Source organism: Pterocles gutturalis, unplaced genomic scaffold, assembly GCF_000699245.1.
Source record: "Pterocles gutturalis isolate BGI_N339 unplaced genomic scaffold, ASM69924v1 scaffold49430, whole genome shotgun sequence".
NCBI lineage: Eukaryota > Metazoa > Chordata > Aves > Pterocliformes > Pteroclidae > Pterocles > Pterocles gutturalis.
This window is the reverse complement of record NW_010142678.1, coordinates 22,275-33,741: the sequence shown is the minus strand read 5'-3', so window position 1 is coordinate 33,741 and position 11,467 is coordinate 22,275. Positions and strand designations below refer to the sequence as shown.

General features: G+C 38.2%; 1 protein-coding gene across 1 annotated transcript; it reads left to right on the top strand.

The window, feature by feature from the left end:
* Window positions 1–1,674: 1,674 nt before the first annotated feature.
* Window positions 1,675–9,142, top strand: LOC104469781 (chromosome unknown open reading frame, human C21orf59). Its single transcript, XM_010084445.1, has 6 exons — window positions 1,675–1,840; window positions 3,584–3,651; window positions 5,759–5,917; window positions 6,429–6,560; window positions 8,708–8,803; window positions 8,904–9,142. The coding sequence occupies exons 1-6, from the start codon at window positions 1,675–1,677 to the stop codon at window positions 9,012–9,014; spliced, it is 732 nt and encodes a 243-aa protein (XP_010082747.1). The 3' UTR covers window positions 9,015–9,142.
* The last annotated feature ends 2,325 nt before the right edge of the window (window positions 9,143–11,467 follow it).

Below are 11,467 nucleotides of genomic sequence, written 5' to 3'. Positions count from 1 at the left end.
CAGGCTCCTGGGTGGTGGTGCCCCGCTGGCTCACGCAGACTGGGAGCTGAAGGGCGGCACTGGGAGGTGACTTGGATGAGGCTTTGCAGGAGGCCTACACTGGCAGAAGTTAAGAAATACCTCTCAAATCCCAGTTTAGCAGCAGACAAGCTGTCCTCTCCTGAACTGAACAGTGAAAGCCCACCAAAACTGCCAAACCATGTGTAAATTCCTGCCTTCTGGTATTTTCGTAGTCCTTTTTTTTTTTTTGAGACCATCAGCTCTGAGTTTCCCACTGGACAGAACTGAAAATTAATCTGTTGCCCAACTTAACTGTAGCACATCCTGTCCCATAGTGACTGCCTAAATCCTTTGTGACCAGAATGAAATTCTCTGTTGCCTACTGCGTGCTTGGTGTAAGGCATCCACTTGCCACGGGATGGAGAGTCACTAGGTGTGTCTCAGTGCTTTAGTTCAATTCAGGAGGCAGATTTTGAAAAATATTTATTGTTTGTCCCCATTGACCCACTTTGGTTTGCATTGTGGATCAGCCTGGGAATGCATGAGCTGAGGTTCCCTTCAGAGGAGACTGACCTGAAGGGTGCAGTTGGTCTACGCCTCGTGTGCTACAGTGTATGTAGTGTATGAGGCCATACTGAGGCTAATCTGAAATAAAAAGATTCCAAACCCCAGACACCGTGGTTACTGTGTTTTCAGCACTTGCTCTTTCTACAGATCTGCTGCTGTTGCTCCACAGTACTTGCTAATTTAGTCTTAGCCTTTATGTGTTCACGTGGGTTCCTGTATTCCCAAGCCACAGGAACAGAATTGCCATTTCTTGGGACCTGGAGTATTTTTGGTGTGTCTGTTGTGAGATGGATATGCTTTAATTATTATGGTGATGGTAAAGAGGCTGGAGGGTCTTCAAGGAAAGGATGAAGTGGGCTGACAGCTGGATGAGTTGTTCTAGGGTAAAGTAGTGAGCGTGGCTTGCAGGCTGTGGATCGGGGGCTGTAGGCTAAGTAACAGGGTTAGGAATCTGCATCCACGTGCTGTCTGTTCTCACTGTGTGAGACCATGTATTGGTAACCAGCATTTACACCTCTTCTGTTGTCTCAGCTAGAATTGTCCTGAACCATTGCTTCTTGATTAGGCATAAATTACTACAGAGACTTTTATTTCATGTTGGATGCCAATCTGACCCTTTGGGTGGGACGTAGTATGGACAAATCTATAGGTACTCCGGTTACATATTTTCTCTGCAAAGAAATTAATTATTGTATAACAATAAAATGCTTTCCCATTTTGAAAAAAGTTGCTTTCCCAAAACTACTTAGAAAAAGGAATATGTAGCCAGCTAAAGCTGACTAAGGAAATACCAAAAAGAAAAAGTTTATGGACAGCAAGTATCATCTAAGTTTGCATACCTGCACTGTGTAATTTCTTTCATATGTGTGTGAAATGTATTAATATGTATCTATATATATATGTATGCATGTATGTATACATATATATCTATATATCTATATATGTGTATTTATATGCCTTATTATTTGTTGCATATACTTAGCTCTTTAAAAGCTGAAGGCTAGGAGTCAGGGTTTGCCTGCATATACATAATATGAAAGGCTTTTGTAAATGGTACGTTCTCAATCACACAAATTTTTAATCTTGTTTTTTAAATGCTTTAAAGAGATGGAGGAGCTGGCAGAGCATGGTATTTTCTTGCCTTATCATATGCAAGGACTGACAGATGAGCAAATTGAAGAACTGAAGTTAAAGGATGAGTGGGCAGAAAAGTGTGTACCAAGTGGTGGAAGTGTCTTCAAGAAGGATGAAATTGGGCGAAGAAATGGACAAGGTGAATCAAGTTTAAATGTTTGTTTCTTTCCCCGCAGACACAGATAATCCATACTATAGACACTATACTATAATCTGTAATATGATGAGGAGCAAAAGAAACATAAGACTGGACCTTTTGCTTTTACTTTGCTATCCTGGATTAAAATAAAAAAAGAGTAGATACCAAGTACATTTGATTTCAGGCCAGCGTGTTAGCCGGCTTGTGTTTATTTGCTAGTTATAAAAATAATCCTATAAATAAACTATATTAAAGGCAGTCGTAGATTTGTTAAGTGGTAGCTATTTCAAGAGCCTGTTTTCACAATAGATCAGCTAAATTATCAACTGTAGTATTTGGAAGTAAACTCCAAAGATAAGTAAACAATTACCAGAAGCAAATTTGGCTGTTTCACTTTAATTTATTCCCCCCATTTGTAAATGCGTACTCGTGTAGTGTTTTTCTCCAGAGGCTCCAAGATGCATTAACAGGTTGTTTTTCTAATATTTATCCTTTTTTTCTCCTTCACTGTGACTCAGACTAGCTGAACTCACTCCTGTCACTTTTTCTTTCTGCAACTCCAGCCAAGTGGTTTTGCCTTAGCGCTTGGTATGTGTGTTGAGCACCACTTTGCAGACGAGAGCATGAGGGCTGATTGCACAGAAGAGACCACGATTGTCTTTTTGCTGTCTGTTCCTGTACTCCTGACACCACAACAGTCCTAACAGTCCTTTACATGCTGGTTGCAGGACAGCTCAGTTAAGGAGGAGTCTTTGAATAACTTAGTCTTAACTTGGCATACCCAAACAGCTTACTCCAGGTGTCTTTATTTTGGGGAAAATAATTCTTTTAACACAGCACATTGCCCAATCAAATTTCAACCCTTGCTGAACTTGATTAAGAGCTTGTATTGTAGCTAAATGTTTTCCCTCCTGTTTTCTCAGAAATAGCTGAGTGTCTCATATGTAGCCATGCGGACAAAGTCTGTCTTGTTTGGCATGGTTGTGAGCAGTGTTGGGCCTTACAGTAAGAATTTGCAAGCAACTTTAATGTAGGGACAGTACCACTTTGACTTGTAGATGTACTCGGACATTTATTTCTTAGTTTTGAGTACTGCTTTGTGACATTAACAAAGTTATAATATTGAACAGCATGTAAATGTGGGCCAAACCAAATACCACCAAATGATGCATTTAAATGTTCAGCTGTGAATAAACATGATTTAACTGGATTTTTGTTTTTTGAGGAGAGGCTTTTTCTAGCAATTAAAATAGGTAACTATATTATGAAATGCACATTGCATTTTCAAAGCTCTATTCACTGTTAGGTTGAAATTTTATTTGGAAAAAAGTCAGAAAACTCCAAGCTGTTGTCCCCTTTTATGCACATCTGCCAGCACAGCCCACAATAGTCGTAATTATGGCGTGGGAAAGAGAGTCTTGGTTTTGGTTGTGGCGAGTATGAAATCATGGTTGTTGCTTTCTACTCTGTACTTTTGTCCCAGATGAATACCACTCAGATGTCTTTGTGGAAAATTAAGTTTGGCTCTCCAAGGAGGAGTACTGTTTTTGTTTCTTAGATTAGTAAGAAATATGGCAATGAACTATCAGACTGGTAAATAGACTGCAACTTAGTAGTGTCTCTCTTGCTTTGTGGTTTAACAATGTTTCATTTGCTTACAGTAGAGAGTAATCTGGACAGGTCATTTGCTTGGTTTCTTTATAGTAAGTGTAGACTATTAAATATGTGTCTCTTATTTTTTAGCTCCAAATGAAAAAATGCAGCAAGTTATAAAGAAGACAATAGAAGAAGCCAAGGCATTAATCTCTAAGGTAAGTTTCCTGAAGCAGCCTGGGATATGTGGGACTTTTGTAATAGGTGCTATGTATTTGGACAGCTTAAGAAAAAATAGACATTTTTCAGTGCAAGGGCTGACAATTTTGGAGTAATATCATGAAGCGATGTGAACAGTCTAATAAAATAAAACTGACATTTCTGTTAATGATTTTCTTAATGGCTTTTGGCAAGCTGGTTCAACAAGTAAAGGAATCAGATATTAAACTCCAAGTGAATGCTGGCAACCGAGACCACACTGAATGATTAAATCACATTTAATTTTGTCCACATGCTCTTAAATTGCTGTTGATGCATTCTTCAGCTTGTCATGTTTTCTGGTGAAAAATTAACTGCATTCTGCGATGTTACTGGAATAAAATACCTTTTGCTCGTTAACATAGTCTTTTGAGTTTTATGTATAATTAGTTGAAAAATGTGATCCCTTAGATTAAGCCTTGGTTTTACAAGCACCTGGAGTCGTGCTCAGTCCCAATGAGTTTGTGTGTTTAAAGATAAGCGTGAGAGTATGCCCTGCTGGGACTATGGTCTCAATTATTCAGCTTCATTTTACCAAATCCATAGATGCTCTGGATTGTGTCTCAACTTTCATATGACTTTGAAACACAAAATAAGTATTATTTTTTATCAGATTGCTTTTTTGTAAACATCTGCAAGTAATTTTCTTCTCCCCACCCCTGCAATTCTGGGAATTGCTATGTGTGGAACTTTGAAACAGCTTTAAACCAGTTACGCAAATAAATAATGTTACTGAAATTTTAGTGTTGCCTGTGCACTTAAATTGGCCTTTGTGGCTGTCTTGTTGCTGATAACAGTGTCATATCTCAGTGATTTAGAGTGAGCAGCTCAGTGTTTCCAAAGACCTCGTGGAGGCAAGCAGAGGAGCTGCCCTGTCGCCTGGCAGTACTTCCAGTGCACTGAGTTGCAGCAAACCTTTCCTGAATTGAGGCAGGATTTCAGCCAAACTGTTCTGAGTCATAGCAAAATGTATGCAAAATGAGAGTTGTTTCTGATTAAAGCTTCTGGATTATAATGATTTTCTCCAGATGGGCTTTTTTTCTGTTGGATTGCATCTTAACAACTCTATTTCTGAACAAGGAGGAAATTAATAATATGTAGTTTTATTTCTTGAGTTGAAAATACCTGCAGATCTGGTCTCCACTTTGGAGGTCTTCCTGGGTGAAACTTCCAGCTATATACCGTGTTGTAATTTACAATTAAAAAATGGCTAAACTGCCACACTACATGCTGACTTATTCCAGAAATTGCTGCCATTTACTGGTGAATTAAGTTAAGGATAGTTTGTGAAGTGGTTTGTTAGGTTCATCACTTTATAATAATGAAAATTAAGAAATATGCCTATGTATTAAAAAAAAAATAAATTGATCACCTGAGATTGAGAAACCAATTGTACTTTCCAGTTAACTAGTTTAAGAATGTCCACAAGGAGGCAACATTCTCTTTCTCTCTTTTTTATAAACCTTACTTAAAATATTGTAACTGTTAAATCCATAAGCAAAAACTTTTTCTTCTCTTCCAGATGCTTCTTGTTTTTCCTCTATCCATTGCAGTAGAGTTTGGAATGATCTCAAGTATCTGATCTTACAGATCTCTGCATAAGCTGTGCAATATGCCAAGCTTTACTCTTCTGCTCACATGTGCTCTTTTTTTTTTTCCTCAAGTTTTAGGCTTCTTCTGTAGCCCTCACTTGAATTCTACTACTTTGAGTCTTGTTCATGAATCACAAGTACTCGTAAAAAAAGACTCCCCATCCAGTTTCTGTGGTTATATGCATACTTGTTTGTATGCCTGCATCCCACAGACTTTTGTTACTAAATGCCTCTGGCACAATTTAGTGAAGATTTCTTGCCCCCCACCCCTCCCCAGTGTCGGCAAGCTAAATGGAGGGGGCAAAAGTGTAGTGATGTATTTAGAAGTTGATGTTCAATAGAGAAAATTTGCACTCCTAATATCTTTGTGCAGCCAGTTAACTTTGCACCAACTGTTGAACCTTTGAACTGACTGCAAAGCAAAGTCTTTCTGCGTATTTTTTTAAATTGCCAATGATCCCTGCTTGTGTTTCAGAAACAAGTTCAGGCCAATGTGTGTGTTAATATGGAGATGGTGAAAGATGCATTGGACCAGCTCCGAGGGGCTGTGATGATTGTGTATCCAATGGGATTGCCTCCACATGATCCAGTTAGGATGGAGCTTGAAGATAAAGAAGACTTGTCAGGAACTCATGTATGCAGTAATGTATTTGGATTATATGTAGTGCCTGAATTAAATATGTGCTATACTGCTCTCCATTTTATCTGTGAAAGTTGTATTCATTTGGATGACAAATTTTGTTTAATATTTTTGTCTGATAGTTTGTGTAAAAGCACACCAATAGCTTAACTAGAGATAAGATGAATTAAGTTTATTTCAAATGTTACATATGAAGTTGAGTTCAGGTAAGTCTTAGGCACATTTTAAATAGCTTGTCATTTCTTTCTAATGACAGCATTGAGAATTTATTGCCCAAAGTGTTTATGTTACACCAATATTGAATGGAATATGAATGAAAATGCTGTAGATTAATATGAGGTGAAAAATATAGCAGAAGTGTAGTGTAAAATCAGGTAAACTGCATTGGCCTTTCTGTTAAGAATTACAGAAAGATTTTCCCAGATAATTCTTCTGGCTTTGAAAATAAGCAATAAACAAGACCCCCCCGCCCCAACACTTCACCTTGTTTGTTTATTTGTCATAGGCTGGACTTGAAGTTATAGAAGAATCAGAAGCACAATTATGGTGGGCAGGAAAGGAGTTGAAAGAAACAAAGTTGCTCTCTGACTATGTAGGCAAAAATGAGAAAACAACTATCATTGTTAAGATACAGAAAGTAAGTATCACTAGGAGATTTATTTACAAGTTATTCATTTTTGGTTGCCTCATTCTCTGTGGAAGAGAATTGTCCATAGGTGTATAAAATAGATTTAGATTAGTTCCAGTTTGAGTGTCTTAAAACTGTACATCTATTTGTTACATTCTAAGGTTTTCTTTAGTAGTTCCTTTGCCTGTCAGTTAAATACTGTAGTTACTATTACTTGCTCCATAGCACTTTTCTGAAGTACAGCAAAGAGGTATTTAAAAATAGATGAACTACAAACTGAAAAGTTTAAAAAACCTCAGCTGGTTCTCAGTTCCATTTCAGTGCAGAGCGCTGAACAAACCCAGTCGTTCAGCCTGCCCATTTTTTCTAATTGTACTTGTGAATGTTTTTCTGACTATATTCTGGCCTTTAAAAAATGGTTTTAATGTTTTGTGTGTATTTGGTGTGGATGCCTCTCATCCCTGTTTCTGTCTGTTCTGTGTCTGAAAGACAGTGTCTGTAACTCAGTAGTTTCCAGCCTGTGGTGTTCTGAGTTTCTTGATGGCAGGTCCTCAAACTGTCTCAGTTGCCTTGGAAATGTGGACGTGCCTCCTCTTTGAGAGCACACAGGTTGTGGAAGAGCCTGAGTTTAGGCTCTCCCAAAGTGTTCAGCGAGAACTCACTGAGTGCTAGAAGGAAAACCAAGCTGCTGGGCCTGCACCACCCAGTTGTACTGTCAGCTGCAGCTCACCTGAAACTTCCAGCTGAACATTTTTTAAAGAAACGAGACTTTCCAGTCATCAGATGTGGTGAAGCAGATGAAGCCTTCTGTATTAATTGTGAACACAGGTCTGAGTCATCCTCTGGCATAATGAGCTAAAAAGATGCAAAGATCTCCTGCTGCTCCTCAGTTTATAGACCTGATGCTTCAGTGAAAGCCAGTCATTAAGTGTCTGACACAATGGTTGTGTTCTTGCAATATCAGAATTAGCACCAAGCTACTGCGACTGTTCATTATTTTTTGAACAAAATTATTTTGTTCTAACTGTGCAGTTGTGTTCATCTCTGGTGGAAATGCCATACTAAAGGGAAGAATGTTTGGTGTTCTGGTTCGTTTTCCAAGCTTTGTCAGAAGATGCTTACCCTGTTCGTGTGTGTATGTATCTCTCTCTACATATAAAAATCACACTTTTGTGAATGTCGAGTGTCTTAGAGTACTTTCCCATAGCTCAGAATTATTCTGAAGTTGCATTTCACTTCCATGTCAGTGAGAGCTTCTCTGCCACAGAAAGCATTAATGACAGATCTTATCTGTCGGTCCGTGTAATAGAATTACTCAAAGATAAGTCAAGTGATTTATGTGTTTGTCATTCAGAAGACCAGAATTGCTTTCTCTTTCCTATCAGGGTGATTGAAAAATTGTGTGACAACTCAACAGCCATTGAAGCGTAGGCTCCCAGCAAAGCTGTCTTACTGTTTAATTAGTTGATGGACTTCTTCAGAGACGGCAAAGCAGTACAGCAGTTTTCTATCTGACAAGGGATGCCTGCATTCTTGAGTTGGAGGGCTAATTTAAACTACCTCAGACCCTTTTTGTTCCAGAGAAGATTCACCATCTCCATTCAGACTGTTCTGTTTGCTGTTGTTGGCAATAGCTGTCATCATCTATTTTCTGCTGTGTGCATCATTTCTTCCATGAGGACAGTTGCCTGGAAAAAAAAATTATTTGTAGTAACAAATAAATAAAATTTATTTTATTTATAGTGTTTTGTAACTGCCTTCCTTCCCTGCTTTACTAAGTCATGTGCCATCTTGAGTCTGTGTTAGCAGGGGAGCTGAAGATAGATGGGCCCATCCTGAGCCATCTAGAATGGCAATAAAGCAGAGAGATTTATTATATCTTTTAGAGCAGAAGCTTAAGTAAAATATACTCAGTCCTGCTTGCAGCTTCCATTGATGTCCACAGAATTGGCAGCATGATTCAGATGCTGAGATGAGAAATTATTTCTTACTTGAACGCAGCAGACATTTCTTGAGATTTATTTTCCTGTCCTGAGGGACCTTGTTAATTTTGAGAAATCCCATTGTCTGGAGAAAGATTTTGCTATCTTTGTGTAGCAGCCTCTCTTTTGTATCGCAAATGCCATCATAAATAAAATTTACTATTTCCCTTTCAGAAAGGACAAGGAGCTCCAGGGCGTGAACCTCTGATTAGTCATGAAGAGCAAAAACAGATGATGCTGCACTACTACAGAAGGCAGGAGGAACTTAAGGTAACAGTGTCTTTTTACTCCATGTGAACCGTGCTGTTATAGACACTAACCGTGGGTTACATTTGTTACTGCCTTCTTAATCTGCTCGTTCTGCTTACAGAAACTAGAAGAGGATGATGACGACTCATTTCTAAATGCTGAGTGGGCAGACAACCATGCTTTGAAAAGGCAATTTCATGGTGTAAAAGACATCAAATGGGGTCCACGATGAAGCTCTGCAAACACCTTTTTGCCTCTTTAAGCTGTTTGGTTGATACACTTGTTTGCAACAAGGAGTTGTGTTGTGTGTGGTAGATTCTTCTGACAAAAGCTGAAATTGTCACTTCTGTTACAAGTGCCTGTTTCAACCTTAGGTTTTGAATAATTATTTACATGTAACTGTAAGAATATTGCCCTGTAACTCTAGCAGCACTTGTCTCTGCAAAGAATGGAATCAATCCTGTTGAAGTTTGTTACTTTATTAGAAACTTGTAATTTGAATACTAAAATATTAAACTATTTAATAGATAATATATCTAGTAAATATGCACTAGAATGTTTGGTATTGTTTTGAGTGGTCTTTATATTTTCTTCCTGATTCTTGCATTTTTTTTTTAGATGGTCCAGTCTGTAGAAGGTAATTTATTTTATAAGAAATCAGTTTTCACAGGCTAATCCAGTTAAAGTTATTTTTGACCTCTTAACAATTGTTTAAAGGAAGTATTTATATATAAACACAAATAACATGAAAATACTTTTGGAATGCTTCATTTTCATTCTTTTGGTTTAGTTTTCATTGAAATTGGAAGCCAACCTGGTGATCTCATTCAGTTTAACAAGCTGTTAGCCACAATGCTTTTATATAAAGATTGACAGAAATTTGTTTACAAAAGTAAGCATCATTTGCAAGTAGATTGGATACAATAAAACCAAGTTTAGTAGGGCAAGATCACGAACATGGAAGCACTTCTAAGAGGATGACTGCATTAAAATTGTTTCGTTTCTACCAAATCAGCATTTTAAAATGAGAAATCATGGAATTTATCAGAGAGTGTTTCTGCTATATTCTTGATGTTTAGGATCCTGTTACTGTTTCTAAAATGTATCATCAGTCTGTTCTGGGTTCAAGACTAAGAAAGGAAATGCTAGTAGACTTCAAGCAAGTGTGTCTGGTTTTGAAGAGAGGATTCTGATTTAGGATACTGTATGACTAATGGATAATTAAATCTCTAGAATTATCTAGGTAGATAATGTTCAGAAACAAGTTGCTCAAGTTTTACATGTTTAGACTTCTGTCTGCATTAAAGGAGATAATTTTCTGTGGAGGCAGATGTGTGTCCTCATCAGGTTGCTGAGCAGTGGAAAGCCAGGGTGCCCTGAAAATTCTATGTGAGGATCAGCCGAGTGTTTTAAAAACAGGTAAGTGATGTGCGCACTTACAGCCAACAGTTAAAATGATGTCTTCACACCCGGAAGCAGTTGTCCCTAAGGCTCCTGCCTTTTCAGTCCTGCAGCACAGAAAGGCAAGCTAGCTGAGGGTGTTGGGTTTGTAGTTCGCAATGTACTTGAGGGTACCAAGTTGCCCCTGCACACGTGTGCTTCCTTTCCACCTGAGCTGGACTAGATCATGTTCACAAACTCCATCAGTCTTAAGAACAGGCAGTTGCTCATCAGCACATAGTTTACATCAAATTTTAATGTGAAATGTTGTTTGGAAGTGCAACGTTATGGCACTGAGGTCCTAGGGTTGCTCAGCAGTTCTGGAAGTCAGATGGGTTATGTGTGCTGTTGGAACTTACACCCACATTTGACATTTTTCATTGAGAGTTTTTTTGTCTTATTCATGCCCTAATCCTCATGTCAGGAGGGCTTAGTGGCAGAGACATTTGGAAACACAAACGTCTGAGATATTATCAACTAGAAGCTTCCTGCCTTGCCAAACCTGCCAGTGCAACAAGGTGGAAGTAAATTCTGTGGTCATTGACTTTCCACTAAAAATACCTGCCTGTGGCTCTTCAGATTCACAAATCTCCGTACTGCTGGCTTAAATCTCTCTGCTTGTTTGAGTCATTGTAAAATAACAAAAACAGAAGTGTTTTGCTAGCTGTTTTTTTTCCATTGCAATGAAAAAATAATAATTTTCTTTAAGTATTAGTATGGTTGAAGAGATGCTGATCAAGTTAACCTGAAGTGTTTGTTGAACTTGCAGCTGGAAGATTGAATACAGAAAAGAGAATTAATGCAATTAACTATTAATGGTGTTTTTACTTCAATCAGTGATTATTTTAGGAAAGTTTTGTGTCTGGTAGTTTTTCTGGAATGTCAACAGTAACATGGGGATTTTTTTTAAAGAAAATCAGTATGTCAGATTTTTCTAAGTTGCAAAACTTCAAATATTTTATGTTTTAAAACTACTTGAAATTATTTCAATGTGTCAGGAAAACTGAGTGGGTTTTAAAAGCATACCTTGGTCTACCACTCTCTCAGATGAAAATCAAAGTCCTGGTCAATTCTTTGGAGATTTTTTTAACCATTTCTATAGAATCATAGAATCAGAATGGTTTGGGTTGGAAGAGACCTAAAAGATCACCTAGTTCCAACCCCCCTGCCATGGGCAGGGACACCCTCCACTAGGCCAGGTTGCTCAAAGCCTCATCCAGCCTGGTCTTGAACACCTCCAGGGAT